This window comes from Chelonia mydas, chromosome 9 (assembly GCF_015237465.2).
Source record: "Chelonia mydas isolate rCheMyd1 chromosome 9, rCheMyd1.pri.v2, whole genome shotgun sequence".
Taxonomy (NCBI): Eukaryota; Metazoa; Chordata; order Testudines; family Cheloniidae; genus Chelonia; species Chelonia mydas.
The window spans coordinates 75,690,413-75,706,660 of record NC_057855.1 but is presented as its reverse complement, the minus strand read 5'-3'; the positions used below and the strand labels follow the sequence as shown (position 1 = coordinate 75,706,660).

General features: G+C 43.9%; 1 protein-coding gene across 4 annotated transcripts in view; it reads left to right on the top strand.

Annotated features, from left to right (window-relative positions):
• The window catches only part of KIF4A (kinesin family member 4A), a 40,666-nt gene that overhangs the window by 6,098 nt on the left and 18,320 nt on the right, over positions 1 to 16,248 (top strand). For all 4 annotated transcript variants that reach the window (XM_037909832.2, XM_037909833.2, XM_043521665.1 and 1 more), the window contains 9 exons: positions 656 to 745; positions 1,797 to 1,963; positions 2,274 to 2,368; positions 6,165 to 6,284; positions 7,662 to 7,837; positions 8,628 to 8,689; positions 14,456 to 14,588; positions 15,253 to 15,311; positions 15,517 to 15,622. In XM_037909832.2, the coding sequence (XP_037765760.1) occupies positions 656 to 745; positions 1,797 to 1,963; positions 2,274 to 2,368; positions 6,165 to 6,284; positions 7,662 to 7,837; positions 8,628 to 8,689; positions 14,456 to 14,588; positions 15,253 to 15,311; positions 15,517 to 15,622 (1,008 nt within the window). The remainder of the gene's footprint in view (positions 1 to 655; positions 746 to 1,796; positions 1,964 to 2,273; positions 2,369 to 6,164; positions 6,285 to 7,661; positions 7,838 to 8,627; positions 8,690 to 14,455; positions 14,589 to 15,252; positions 15,312 to 15,516; positions 15,623 to 16,248) is intronic.

Below are 16,248 nucleotides of genomic sequence, written 5' to 3'. Positions count from 1 at the left end.
TCACAGTAGACTTAGCGCCCCATTGCCACCTTTGCTTCTGCCATCCCGGTGCTGACAGCCAGAGCCCCGCTACCTCCTGGTGAGGGATTGAGGGAGAGACTGGGGAAGGAGAGCCTGAGCCTGTGTAGCGCGGCTCTGCTCTGGCTGTCCCCTTTATCCCTGCCTCCTAGGTGTGCACAGCCCTTCTTCATGAGCCCCAGCCACCTGGGGCTGACAGCCAGAGCTCTTTCCCGCCCCCCCAAAAAGCACACAGCTCTCTCCTCCCTTGACACATTCCCACGCCTCCCTTGGAAGTCCCACCCCATGGTTTGAGAACCGCTGTCTTAGAGAGATTTGCCTCAGATGAGCAAGGAGCATCTCCAGCATCACACTCTTCTCTTTTGGGAATTGGGGTTCTCAGGCTTGTAGAACTTCTGTCATTGAGGAGCCCATGGGGAATGGAGAGTGGGGCACATGTGTAAGAATTTAATTTAATAAAACACAACTCCTACTCACAGGACTGGGGCCAAGTTAAATCTGCATGTCTTAGTGAGTAAGATGTGTGCAATATCTTGCAAAGTTAGCATGGTTCAGCGTAACCCTTTATTGTCCCTCATGCTCCATGCCCACTTCCGCCTGGACCACTTGTTCTGAGCTTCTGTTCAAATACCTTCAGATCTACAATGAGGATATTCTAGACCTGCTGTCTCCATCTAGAGAACGATCTCAAATCAGCATACGGGAGGACCCCAAAGAAGGCATAAAGGTGCGTTGTTCCCACAGAGGTGGGCACACTGGGAGGTGGGAGAGGTCAGAGTCCAATGTTTCAATCAAACCCAGACACGCTTTTGCAATTCATAATCTTGCTGTCTCAGATTCTCTCTCATGCTTCACTCTGGTCGCTGATACAAAAGAATGCTGACTTCCAACTTTTTTCTCAATTAAATGTCTGGTGATTCTCAAACCTGCTCTGCGGTGACTTCATTAGGATCTAGATTTCAGACCACAGCTAGTTAAAGCTCTCAGTGAACTGATAACATTAACTCAAACCCTGATTTTATTTAAAGTAACGCATTACTGCAGTTCCTGAAGCCAAACTTCCTTGCTGCATGCCTTCTCCAAACTCAAAAGGAGGAAAGCTACAGCAAAATGGCCATGGCAGGCACTGGCTATAGATATGAAACTAACTTCTGTCTCTAAGTCCCCCAGAGAAGGCCTGAAGTCCATAGATGGGTTTGGGGTACAGTGTAGGGAAAGTTTTGTGCTGCTGTTTCATCCTGCATCTGTTCTATGGATAAACTAGCTTTTGTCTCCAGGGCTTGTCAATCATACTTCATTAACATGAAACTCCATTTCCAAATGGTGGGTGGGTTGCTGAGTGCCATTCTTCCAAAAACCCTGGGCATATGTAGTATCTGTGTTCTAGATGGATGCCTGGAACAAAGGTTCTCTTATGCAGCTTTGTATGCTGGCACCTTCAGAGGATTTGCTTCTGTATTTTAGATGAGGCATGACTCATGTTAGTGGCAGCATGCTGGGCTCCTAGATGGCAATTAGATATGCCTACTTATAAGCAGTTAATACAGCTCTTAGTTGGCACAAATTTGGACCCCTTGGTGAGCATTAATCTCTTTCTGGTAAAGTCTGTTAGACTACAGCAGAGTGCAAATGTGTGTTTCTCCTTTGCTAGTTGTGATCACAGTGGGATGGAAGCAGGGACTTGGTCTGAGACATAAGTACACATCTGTAATGTAGTAAATGAAGGCTGAATATTGAGAGGCAAGAAAACGAAACCAGATTCTTCGTTCTTGGCACAGATTGTAGGATTAACAGAACGGGATGTGACGTGTGCCCAAGATACCGTCCTCTGTCTGGAGCAGGGAAACAATTCCAGAACTGTGGCCTCTACAGCTATGAACTCTCAGTCCTCGCGGTCCCATGCAATCTTCACCATTTCAATCGAACAGAGAAAGAAATGTGACAAGTAAGAAAGCGAGAACTCCTTCGGTAATAGTTCTGATTCAACCCTGTCTCTTGTCAGTCTGAGATTTCATACTTGCCTATCAAAAGGTAACCTTTTTAACCATTACTGGTTGACTCTCTAGAAAAAGTTGCCTCGAAGGTATACAGTCACTGGGCTCTCCTAATTTCAAAAGCCAGTGGCAGCACTTTGATGAGAAATGCACTCTTAAACCCATTGGATCAGCTCTGATGTGAAATCCCCTACATCCTGCTTGCTGCTCGCATTCTAACCACACATTAGCTGAGGAGTGTAACTTTTCTGTCTGCTGTAGGAACAACAGTTTTCGCTGCAAGCTACACCTTGTAGATCTTGCTGGCTCCGAAAGGCAAAAGAAAACCAAGGCTGAGGGAGACCGACTAAAGGAAGGTAAGGAAGCACAATAACTTCAAACAACTTCAGTAGTGCAAGCTTGTGCTCTTCACCTCTGACATTCCTAGAAAGGACAAAATACAGCACACCACTCTGAAATCCTGACCTTAAAGGTGACACATAAAGGAGAGAGACTTGTTTTTGCTGGGTTTTGAGGTATAAGGAGAGCTTGAAAGGTATCTAGTAAAACTTTCTGTTTGGCTTTTATGTCAGGAATATATCAGGCTTTGTCTTCTGGAATTTGAGGACTGAAGGACTAGCTGGATCATGGCTTCCTAAGTGACTGAAACATATGCAGTTGAGGGGGAAAGCTTTTTGGTCTGATGATCAAACACAGTGTTCAGTTATTTAGCCCAAGTGCATGAAATGCTTTGGGAGAAAAGCTCTCTGAAAGAGTCATATACCTTCAGTTAAGGGCTGATCTTCCATTGCGAATCTCCAAGGAATCCAGCAAAAACAAAGACACAAAATTTCTTCTCCTTTTTTTTAAAAATCCACTAGGGCAGTGGTTCGCAAACTTATTTGTGTCTGTAGTCCTTTATGCGCCTCTTCCCCAAGTACATATACCGCCACCCAGCTATGAAGGCAGAGTGGAGAGCATGCAGCAGCACAGAAATAAGGGTGGCAGTGTGAAAACTGATATATGTTAATATCACTTTTCACAGCAGACATAGAACCCCATGGCCACCCTTACTTCTGCACTGCTTCTGCCACCCCAGGGTTGACAGCCAGAGCCCTGCTGCCTCCTGGTGAGGGACTGGGTGTAGTGGGGGGGGAAGGAGAACCCAGGTGCTGGGGCTCTGGCTGTCCCCATTATCCCTGCCTACCAGGTGTGCACGGCCCTTTTGCATGAGCCCCTGTCACCTGGGGCTAGGGTGACCAGATGTCCCAATTTTATAGGGACAGTCCCGATATTTGGGGTTTTGTCTTATATGGGTGCCAATTACCCCCGTCCCCCTGTCCTGATTTTTCACCCTTGCTGTCTGGTCACCCTATCGGGCTGACAGCCAGAGGTTTTTTTTAAATCCACACATTCCCGACCCTCCCGTGGGAGGCCTGCCCCATAATTTGAGAACTGCTGCATTAGAGGACTCAACCAGTCTTTCCTCTACATTCACCCTTTAAAATCAGAACAAGATTCTTTGGGTTGGTGCAGAAGAACGGGAAACTTGGAGGAACTCATGCTAGCCGCTGAAGACGAGTAGGGTTCTAGGTAGATTTGAAATGTCTATTCACCTTTGATCATAAGGACATTCAATGAGATCCAAAGGCAGCCAATTCAAAACTGATAACTAGCTTTTCACACAATGCACAAGATATTACTGCCATTAGCTTAGCAGGATTCCAAAAAGGGTTAGACATTTTACTTGGATAACAGAATGTCTTAAGTTATAATAGTAAAAGCTAAAAATAAACTGGAGCTATGGAAAAAAATATAAACCCTCAACTTTGGGGCATAAGACATCCTCTAGTGGGAATTAGGATCAAACTTTCTCTGGGAGCAAGTTATTCCATAACTACCCACTGTAGGGTTTCTTCTTCTGAGGCTCCTGGTGTTGATCACTGTCAGAGATGGGTACTGGACTAGATGAGGCACATTGTCAGTTACTACATTCTTGTGTTCAACTAGCAAAGTATGGGGAAGGAAAATGTGCCTTATCTTTCACTCTCACCATCACGCTGTAGCTGATGTCAGCATTGACTCTTCTAGGCGGAATGGATATAAGGGTAGAGGTCCAACATGCTAAAACATCACTGATTGCTACGATCTTTATGAACCTTTGACTGTACCAAAATAAGCCATCTGTTGCACTCTGATAATGGGGTAGGAGGTGAGAAGAGCAGATGCTGTTCATCCTTGGTTCTGGTTTTTCAAAAAAATATCCAAATCTAGTAGGATGAGACTCTGATGTTCATTGAGTCAGAAATATAGGGTTGGAAGAGACTTCAGTGAGTCATTAAGTCCCGCCCCCTGTACTGAGGCAGGACCAACTAAACCGAGACCATCCCTGAAAGGTATTTGTCCAAACTGTTCTTAACCTTCAGTGAGGGGGATTCCACAACTTCCGCTGGAAGCCTATTCTCGAATTTAATTAGCCTTCTAGTTAGTTTCCTTATATCTGACCTAAATCTCTCTCGCTGCAGATTAAGCCCATTACTTTTTATCCTACTTTAGTGGACATGGAGAACAATTGATTACCATCCACTTTATAACAGTCTTTAATGTATCTGAAGACTATCATCAGGTCCCTCTTAAGTTTTCTTTTTCAAAATTAAACATAACCAGTTTAACCTTTCTCTGTCAGATTTCCTAAACCTTATATCATTCTCTCCCCCCCTACCCCCCGCACTCTTTCCAGTTTTGTCCACATCTTTCATAAAATTTGGCACCCAGAATTGAACACCGGTATTCCAGCTGAAGCCTTACCAGTGCCAACAACCTCCCGGGTCTTAATATGACACACCTATTAATACGCTTCAGAATGATATTGGTCTTTTTTGCAGCTGCATCACATTGCTGGCTCATATTCAATTTGTGATCCCCTATAACCTTAAGATGCTTCTCTGCAGTGCTACTGCCTAGCCAGTTATTCCCCCTTTTGTAGCTGTGGATTTTTCCACCCCCGCCGCCCCCCTTCCTAAGTGCAGTACTTTGCACTTGTCTTTATTGAATTTCATCTTGTTGATTTCAGACCAATTCTCCAATTTGTCATGGCAATTTCGAATTTTAATCCTGTCTTCCTGTATCCCTACCAACCTGTCATCTGCAATTTCAATAAGCATGATCTCCCCTCTATTACCCAAGTCGTTAATGAAAATACTGAACAGTACCAGATCCAGGACTGACCCCTACAGGACCTCACTAGATATCAATGATTTGCTATCATAGTGGGAGCGTATAACTACTCGTTGAGTATGGTCTTCTAACCAGCTGTGTACCCATCTTATAGTAATTTCATCTAGAACACATTTCTCCAGTTTGCTCATGAGTGTCTTGTGGGACTGTCACAAAGCCTTATTAAAATAAACATAACATCTACTTCTTCCATTCCCCACAATCCCCTAGGCCACTTACTCTGACAAAGAAGGAAATTAGGTTGATTTGGCCTGGTTTGTTCTTGACAAATCCATGCTGGCTATTCCTTGTAACCCTGTTACCATGTAGATGCTTCCAAATTTGTTTAATAATATGTAGGCTGACTGGTCTATAATTCTCTAGGTCATCTTTGTTCCCCACTTTAAAGATAGGTACTATGTTTGCCCTTCTTCGGTCCTCTGGGACCTCGCCATCCTCCAAGAATTCCCAAAGATAATTGCTAATGGTTTGGAGATTGTCAGCTAGTTCATTAAGTACCCTAGGTTGAATTTTATTAGGCCCTGCTGACTTGAATACATCTAACTTATCAAAATGTTCTTCAACCTGTTCTTGCCCTATTTTGGCGTTTTCAGTTGGAGCAAAGAGCAGGTCTTTAAAGAAGAGTTCCTCTGCCGTTCTGACTAGGACAACATTGAAGATTATTAACCTGCTGTGCTTCATATGACTCCACATAGCACATCTGTTCTGTAACCATGATCATATCCTTCTTCATTAAATCTCTTATGCAAACCTGTGAAGAAGGCATAGGGAGGGATTTCCTTCTGGGAACTGGAGCTTTTCTATGAGGACTAAACCTCTTCATTTTCTACATTTTCTGGCCTTTGTTGGCAAGTATAGGACATAAACAGTAATAAAGCAAACCTATCTATTTGGTTTAGCTCTTACTCACTTTGGATTTTATTTGTTTGTGTGCAGGAATCAACATTAACAGAGGTCTCCTATGCCTGGGGAATGTAATCAGTGCTCTTGGCGATGAAAATAAAAAGGGTGGTTTTGTCCCTTACAGAGACTCCAAGTTAACGCGGCTGCTGCAAGGTAAGAGCCATACCGGTATAGTTCTGTTCTATAGTTAAAAATAAATATGTAACAAAATAATATGTCAAGAGCTATGTAACCCTCAGGCCAAGTGTGTTACATTCCTATTGACCGGATATGAATGTATTATTTGTGCTTTATTTCACATACCCATGATCCTTAATCCCTCTGTGTTTTTGTTGTCTTATCTTTGAGTGCAAATGCTTTGGGGTAGGGGCACAAACAACTCTAACTCTATCCTGCAGTGACACTATAAGGAAAAAACCTTGAGACACTCAACTGCCTTTTTAAAATACATTAATCTAATCTGGAGGCACAATCACTAGTATCAACAAATCATAACTGAATGGTTACTGCACCATGTCACCACAGGGCAGAGCTAAGATGCTGTGTCCCTTAACATTTACGCCTTAATGTGGTTTTTTTTATTTTTGTTTTTGGTTTTTTTTGGATTTCTTAAGTTTAACCTTAACTCTGAATTTTCTGAGTTTGTAATGCTTGTTTTTGTGATAAACACATTACAAGAATGTTGTTATTTACCCTAAATTCCTGATCTGGAATCTTTAGTCTTCATCTTAATGACACTTTAGTCTGGGAATAAAAAGGAAATAGCTCAATTTACTAAATTAGTTTTTCAGTCTTCCTTTTCACAGTGCAGTAACTTTCTACACAAAACCATTTTACATCTTTCAAAACATGGACTGTAAGGTGCCATAACCTTCTTAAGAAACCCAGTTGAATGAGCTGAATTTGAGCAGGGCCATTTGTGCCCTTCTCAGGAGACTTATGGCACAAAGCTGGATAATACAGACGCTTATACAGGTGCAAAAGTAATAAGCCATTTTGGGCACCTCATTGCCAGAGGGAGTATATTTGTTCAGATCCTCAAATGAAGGAGAATGAAGTCTGATCTGATGTTTGGCTGTCCAGAGTACCCATGAAATTTCATCTTCCAGGGGAGCTGATGCCAGCAGAAGTAAGAGTACCTGAAACATTGATATAGGGAATTGTGTAGCTGCTTGACATGAGACTCCCGTCAGCGGCATGTGATGTCAAACCACCGGCGTTTGGAGTAGAAACAGGAGGCAAAATAGCATATGTGAAAAATGTTGTTTAACTTTTTGAGGGGTAGAAGGAGGTGGGGTGACATATTTCAGTGGGGCTCTTACTAGTTGCTTTTCTTAAGTGTTTCTTGTAATGGGAGAAATCAGCTATTGAGTATTACATGACTAGCACGTTAGCCAACACAGACAAGAGGTTTTGACCATTGAGTTTTATGGGTTTGGTGCACTCTTACAGCTCTGGGTTTCCATCACTAACCCACTTTGACATTTTCACTGTCTCAGTAATGCTTTGTCCCATTCTGTTTCTATTCAGATTCCTTGGGTGGTAACAGCCACACTCTCATGATTGCCTGTGTGAGCCCAGCAGATTCCAACTTAGAAGAAACCTTAAACACTTTGCGCTATGCTGACAGGGCGAGAAAAATAAAAAACAAACCAATAGTCAACATTGATCCTCAGGCAGCTGAACTAAATCATCTAAAGCAGCAGGTACTGGACACTTCCCTCCTTCATCTGGAGGCTGGAAAACATCTGTTGTGCATAGCAAAAGTGAGATAATCCTCATTGCATCAAATTCACGAAAGAGAAATAGACACTGAACTCACTTAGCTATGGGTCACCTTAAAGGAAATCCTTAAATGTTTCTTTGTATGCAGTGGCCTCTTCTCTAATGCCACATGCTGCTTGAGATTCTCCACTGTAAGTGTGCTGCAATTGGAACATTTATTTTCTCCACTTTTAGGTTGGGCCTTCAAGGTCAAGCTTCGGTCATGGCCAAGTGTTGGTGTCCATCACAGTTTACATTTCACATTAATTGTGCACTGGACACACCATAAGAAATGTCACTGCCACCAAAGTGCAGCCATCTCTGGAGTGAAATATGGCACCTAGGGAACACTACACAGCTATACTGCCCAAGTTTAGGATAGGAAATGTAGAAGGGTTCATATGCAATCAATTGCAGGCAAATCTAGTTAATCAAATTCTAGTTTGCTTAAAACATAAAGGATAATGCTTTCTCCTGGCACTCTTGTAGGGACTCTTCAATGAAGATGTGCTCATAAACTCTATCTTGTGTATCATGTGAAAGGTAACACTGTGCTGTCAAATAACACTGGAGCATTGGTTCAGCACTGACAGAGAAGAGAGGGAAAGCTCCCTCTTAGTCATTAATGTTAATTCCTGCAGCTCCAACTCTTTCTTAGAGGTCAGTGTGCTCTGAGCTGATTACTATAGAGGTAGATTCAAAGTTGGGTACTTCTTTTCTGTTTCCCTCTAGGTACAACAGCTGCAGGTCTTGTTGTTGCAAGCCCATGGAGGGACGCTCCCAGTGTCTGTCAAGTAAGAATTGTAGACTAATGCTCTTAATGTAACTAGAGGCCTTGATTCCCCACACCTCCCCCTCCCCCCAGCTGACTAGCCCTCTTGTACTGAGGCTCTAGACTGCACTTGGTGCTAAGACAGGAACTAATTTTTCACTCAAGTATTTGTCAAGTCCTCTTTCTCACTCCTTTGTCATGCTCCAAGTATTTCGCTTCCATGTGTAACAATACCCTCTGTAAGAATGCAACAGTCTAGCTGTAGTAGAGGAGGCATGGGGAGGAACTTGGTCAATAATGGTAACATTTTAGTGGTGTAAATATCAGCCTTCCAAGAGGCTGCTAACAAACACTATGAGTAACTGACTTTATTTCCTCTCTAGCTTAAAAAGCAAACGCTAGTAAATCCAGGGAGGAAATGATGTGTGTGTGGGTTTGTCTTAGAGGGTGCATCTACTCCTAAGTGAATGCCATTTCTCAATTTAACACCAGCCACAGTGATGCTACCTAAATAGTATCCACTTGCCTATGTGATGCAGTAACTGTTTAACTTTTATAGTGCTTGAAGGTCTTAAATTCAGGATTTGGGTTTCTCCAGTTATATCCTTCTCTCAAACTGATCCAGCCCCTGTTTGTCATAGTTCTGTTGGGAAATGTGCGGAGAAGTTCAATCTCACTCCAAAACTTTAGTAAAGTTGCAGTTGAGCTGTAGTTGGTCTTGTCTGACTGGCAGCTGCTGGGGTTACCCATTCCCTGAGCAGGCATCTGACCCTGCTTTTTAAATTGAAGAGTAGCATTTTACTGACCATGTATTTCTCATATTGGATAAAATCCCTTGTACTTTCTCCTTCCTACCGGACACTTCTGCCATATAGTTTCTCAATCCATCACCCAAACTGTAAATTAAAAGTAAGCAAAGATTACTTTTCCATCTTCCTAGACTGTGAGCTTCTCAGTACAGGAGTTTTCTCTCTCCAATTTTCTGTCACAGTTCAGGGTGACTGCACCTGCATCTCAGCAAGGGTGCCTACCCTTAGGCTTCCAGCTCCCCAGCTGTTACCTCTCTCAGGTGGAGATGCATGTCTCTCACCCTTCTGACCAGGGTATTTCCAGGTTGTACAGTTTCCTGCCTTCATTGTGTATTTCCCAGCAAAGACAGTCTGCTTAAACAGACTTACTTGCTTTTTCTTGAGAGACTGATACCAGAATGATTGCGCGGATATATGACTACATGGTTCTTTTTAAGGAAGCCTACTTTATTCTTAAGATAAAAAGCATTAGAGAGAGAACCTATTAAAAACAATAAAAGAACCCAGAACATATGCTAATAGGGGTTCTGGTAAGCTTAAGGCCATGCATACATTACAAGCTTATGTTGACTCAAGTCATGTTGGCACACAGCTGCCGCAGTTACTACATTGCTTGTGTGCATGCGTACTTGGCTCCTTGTGTCGGTGGTGAGCATAAGCACTCCTGGTAAGTGTACTGATGCAGAGTGCGGTGCTCCAGGGGTAGCTATCCTGTTGTACAACTTGCCACTGTCCAGCGCACTGTCTTTTAGGAAGATGCATGATGAGTCCTAAACAAGTCTCACAGGAGTGACTGGGAGCATGGTGTCAACTCACCAGTTTGCAGCTGTCTGCATCCCATACTTTTTGTGACTTTTGTCAAAAACCTATGACCCTCCTCACTGTCCGCCATCTCTGACAGAAGCGTGGAGCCTGCACAGCTCAGCACTATTGTCATGAGTGTTGCGAGAACAGGGTACGTGATCCTGGAGTATTTGCAAAGCCATAAGAAAAACCAAATGAGAGGGAACATGACATTTCCTTGGAGGACAGATAGCTGTGGAACATAGTGAGAACCAATTCAAGGTTGTTGGTGGCATTCACAGAGAAGCTGCAGCAGGTGGAGCATTGCTTCCAGACCCGAGAAATAAGCACTGACTGGTGGGATTGCATCATAATGTGGGTTTGAGATGACTAGCAGTGGCTGCTGAACTTTTGGATGCGGAAAGCCATCTTCCTGGATCTGTGTGCTGAGTTCGCCCGAGTCCTCCAGCGCAGAGATACCAACGTGAGCTGCACTGACCATGGACAAGTGAGGGGCATTTTGTATTAGGGAAATTTGCTATGCCAGATTGCTCCCCATCAGTTGGGAATCAATTTGGAGCTGGGGAAATCCACTGCAGGTGCTGTTGTAATACCAAGTGTGCAGAGCCACTAATTGCTTCCTGCTATGTAGGACTGTGATTCTGGGCAATGTGCAGGATATAGTAGGTGGATTTGGCAGCAATGGGACTCCCAAACTGCAGTGGAGCAATAGATGGCATGCATATCCCTATTTCGGCACCAGACCACGGTGCCACTGAGTACATCATCAGAAAGGGCTACTTTACTATGGTTACACAAGCGATGGCAGATCACTGGGGTTGCTTCAATGACAACAGTGTGGGCTGGTCAGGGAAGGTGCATGACATTTGCATCTTTAAGAATACAGGACTGTTCGGAAAGGTACATGCAGGGACTTTCCCAACTGATGGATTATCATTGGGGATGTTGAAATGCCAGTAGTGATGGGGGCGTCCCAACCTACCCTTTGCTCCCCTGGCTCATGAAGTCATACGCTGGCTATCTCGACAGATCAGCAGGTGCAAAATAACAATTAAATGGGCTTTTGGTCGTTTGAAGAATCACTGGCATTGTTTACTCATAAGATTGGACCTCCAGTGAGAAAAATATCCCAATAGTTAGGGCTGCCTGCTGTGTCCTGCATAATATGTGAAGCAAAGCAGGAAAAGTTTTTGCTACGGTGGAGCAGCTGTCTGCTGAATTTGAGCAGCCAGATACATGGGCTATTAGAAGAGCTCCGTGCTATGCTATATGACTCGGAGGTTTTGAAGACAGGTTTTTAACAGAGAGCCAGAGTAGGGTATGATGGTGTTGGGTGCTCTACCTGTCCCTGTTCTTTTGTGCCCTGGTAAGAATCGTGTGGTGATTGCTACACATGTAGGCATATAATTTTGTTTGTGAATGATCCTATGAGTTGTGTAACAAAAACAAACACATTAAAAACTTAGTAAATTAAGAGAACAGAACTTCTGAAGGGGAAAGGACCTTCATGTCCATCTTAACTAAACACGTACACCTATCTGTGAAAGTCACAGTTGGTGAATATGAAGCTGTGATTGTCATTAATGTTCCCTGGGATGGAATGGAAGGAGTAGTGCAGCAACCCCTAATGCCATGTGGAATGTTGAGGGGGTGCATACAGAGGTCCCCAATATTGAGTTCTCAATGGGCTGCAGAGGGTGGCGAGCACAGGATTGTTGAACCTGCATGTTCAGCAGTGTGCAGCACCTGTGTTCTGCTACCTGAGAAGCCCTAGTATGTCCTGGTGCATCTCCTTTTCCTGTTGGGACTCCTGGGCCTTTGTCCTCTCCACGCTTTCCTTCTCCAGAATGTCCACAACGTTCATCCTCCAGGCTCTGTGCTCAAGGCCTGATACAGCACTGATTTGCAGGATCTCATTGAACATGTCATCCCGAGTCCTGTTCTTTCCTCCTTATCTGGCTCAGGCATTCTGCAAGTGTGGAGGGGGAGACTTTGAAGGCCACAATGGCAGCAGCTGAAGATAAAACAGAGGTACCATTAGCAGCATAATCTCTACAGAAAACAAAACTTAAGATGCGGATCTCACTCACCTTGCTCCCCTAAAGTTATAAGCACTACATTCTCGCTGCTTCTGCTTGGGATTGCTTGTGAATAGTGTCAGTGACATCACCAGCCATGGTCAGTATGGCCTGCTGGAGGATGTGAAAATGAGGGGGGAATTGCTCTGTTGCATGATTCTAGTAGCATAGGGCAATGGCACTGAATGCTGGCGCCGTTTTCCACAGATGATGGTGGTTTTAGCTAGCATCTCACTCTTGAGGGTAACAAAGGCGGAGAACACAGCTGCAGCTCATGTCCTGAAGCCGCCCAGCCCCAGATGCTGCTAGCCTGTGTATTGCAATAGTGTCGTCTGAAGTTATCACTGAGTGGCATGGGAAAGTGTCCTATTGTGGAGGAAGAAATAAGGCAGCTCTCCCTAGAAATTTTTGGCAGAATACTCTCATGAAAGTTTCATCGTGATCTCAGGAGGATTCAAGGGACATCCCTGTGTACATACATAAACTACTGCACATGCCCCCACGTAATCCTGGAGGGGAATGAAAAGCAGATGGCAATTCTACCTCTTTTGGTTGTATGAATAAATTAATGAAAAGACCGTGTCCTGCTACTTTGAGAGTGCCAGCCTTGTAATTGAAAATAATGGTTCCTTTCCCTGTATCAGGCTTGCCTGTGTTGGACTGTGGTGGAGTCAAAACAAACAAATAAATCCAGGTCCTGGCGTGCTGCGTAGCTGGATTCCCTGGTCCCCTGTCCCCCATACTCCTCTTCATCCACTACCTCCACTGTTCATGGCAGGGGCTTGTGACTCGGGGCCCTCAGAGGTATACCCGGTGCTGTGGGAGTGGTGGTGGTGTCTCCATCAATATGGCATGCAGCTTTTCATAAAAGCAGCACGTCTGTGGCTTGGCACCCAGTTTGATCATTGGCCTCCCTGGTTTCTGGTACGCCTGCCACTACTCCTTTGCTTCTCACCCAGTACTACTGCTGGTTCCTGTCATTCATCTTCTCCTGCATCCCCTGAGCAATTTGTTCATAATGTCAACATTTTACGGCTGGTCCACAACTGTGCCTGCACAGCCTCTTCTTCCTGCAGGTCCAGGATATCCAATATCTCCTGTCAGTGCATCTGGAGCACGTAGCCAACATAGTTTGCTGGAGAGTTGCACTCAATAGTGAAGAGCTGCTAGTTATGATCACCAAGTCTAGTAGCCAGGAAAAGGAATTTCAACAATTTGCAGGGCTTTAAAGGGGATTAGGGACTTATCGATCTCTGTGACGCCTGGGCAGTGGAGTTCACAATGGTGACTAAAGCAGTCAGTGTAGTAGAGCATTGTGGGACAGCTCTGGAGGGCAGTTAGTGTCAACATAAATAATGCAGTGTCTACACTCGCATTGTGTCAACCTAAGCACACTGATCGTGGTTCTATGCTGCTCAGGGAGCTGATATTACTATGCTGGAGTAACGGGGTGCTTACAGTGGGGGGAGACTGATTGTAAGTGTAGGCACGTGCACAGCTAGGATGACATAAACTGCTTTGTGTCAACCTAACTGTGTTGTGTAGAGAAGGCCTGATGTATTCTGGTGAGAAAAGTCTTCCAACGCTCCCCTGGGGCTTCCTTATAGTTGCCGGTTCATAACTGCTTCAGCTGAGAACAAGTACCCTCATGACAAGTTTAGGCCACTCTTTTATACAGTTTCAGGAGTTTTTGAGCTGGACTTTCCAGAAGCAGGTAATTAGAATACGAGTGTCTCTCTCCCTCCCCCCCCCATGCGTGTCTTTGAAGTTTGGATCTAGAGGGGTAGAACTTATATTCCCTTCACCTCAAGGTACTTCCTAAGGAAATCCATTTCAAACGTATTGTTCCAAAAAGACCTTTGAACTTCCTCATACCTTCCGAAGATTGCAGTAATCTTTGTCTTCTTGCTAAAGAAGTTCCATAAAATCTCACAATAATACATACATTGTATAGGAAATGAAAATGTTTATCCCACAGGTATTAACCCAAATTCAATAAAGTTTATCTTAATTCAATAAAGTTCATTCAGGATACTGTCAGTCTGTAACAGTAAATACCTCATTGGCATTAAAATAATAAACACTTGTCTTAATTAGTATGAAGCCATCAGAGAATCTGCAGTCCCTCATGGAGAAGAACCAGTCCCTGATGGAGGAAAATGAAAAGTTGAGCCGAGGTCTGAGTGAGGCAGCTGGTCAGACAGCCCAGATGTTGGAGAGAATCATTCTGGTAAGGCTCAAAATTCTATGTGAAGAGCTTTTAGCTACACACTACTGTTTCCCACCTGTTGGAAATAGAACACTGTTAGTGGTCAAATGGTATTCAGGAGCATCTGACTCTGGAGGACTAAAGCTAAATTTGTAGGGAACATATTAAATGTCCAGTAGCAATATGATGTTAAGCTACAGAATGCATCTGGTTCTGAAGCCTGCAGGTTTTGACCCAAATGTACTAGAACTGGAATACATTGCACTTTGCTCTGAAAATGCATTACCCACAGGAATACAACATTGAATACCAACTTTTCTATTTCCCAAGTTCTCCCATCAGTCACTGTGGCTCTGTGTGTCTTGACTATTTGGAGGCCATTTGCCCGCAGCGGTTGTACTGCCAAACTTTGTGATTCCAGGGTTAAATAAGTCAAAATGTGTCTTGCATGCCAACTTCTCCCAAAAGCTCCTTATACCTGCTCTTTTGTTGGCTTTGGAGAAAAGTCCAGACTTACTTTAAATTAAAGGGAACTAACCTTCCCCTGAGTGTGCAGAAACCTGTACTGAATCACAATGCAAGTCACCTTACAGTAGAATGATGAAGCAGTATTGCTACAAAGAAGATAGCTGTTTCCTGCTTCTCCTTCTATAATTCAGTATCTAATTGACTTTTCTTTTCTTAGACAGAACAAGAAAATGATAAGATGAATGCCAAACTAGAGGAACTCCGGCAGCATTCTGCGTAAGTCCAATCCAGTTTCATGTGCTGCAGAAGTGCCCTGCAACACTGTTCATTTCATTGATTGGCTCTGCATTTGTTATTCCAAAGTCCATCTGTATGCAGGGAGGGTGAGCAAGTATGTTGGCAATACCCTATCTATTGAGCAGTCAGACATGCAATTGCCAAGCAAGACCCGTGGACTCAGTTGCGTGTCTGAATTTTTTAGGTGCAAACTTGATCTGCAGAAGCTGGTAGAGACTCTGGAGGATCAGGAGCTCAAAGAGAACATAGAAGTGATTCGTGATCTCCAGCAAGTGATAGTCCAGCTGCAGGTAAGAACTGACCTAGGGAATGGGAAGATCCCTGTACCAAATGAGCTTCCTACTGAGATGAACTCAGTGGTATGGTGCCAGTCTGCTAGGTAGTGGTTTCTTTAAAGCCCTGCTAAATAAGCCCTTTGCACAGGTGTGTGGCTGTTAAATGGCTCTCGGCAAGTTACTTTAATATAGACTTCCTGTTGAAACTTCAAAGCCACAAAATGACCATTTTATGCTCAGATAGCTGCTCGCTCCAGAGTAAATGAGTATCCTCAGAAGAATGCTGTGAAGTGAAACTATTGCACAAATTTACAGCCCAAAGACTGGGTAATGCAGGGCGCAAAAACAACTCTTGGAAGCTCAGGGTTTTAGCTTCTATGTTTCTAGTAAACGGTCCCATTGGAGGGAGCTGGAATTGTTTGAAAATGTCACGTCCTTGTCTAATATATGATTCTTCCATGTTCCTAGATGTCCCTCAAAGCTCCAACCACCCCGTAAGGAACTGGCTGCCAATTCTGTGCAGTGCAGGAAATGTCTGATAGGGAGTAACTTTGCCTTGTCAATTGAGACTGCGTTCAAAAGAGGCGTTCACTGCTGCTGTTAAAATGGGATGCCAGTGGCCTTCTCTTCCTGGAGAGGAG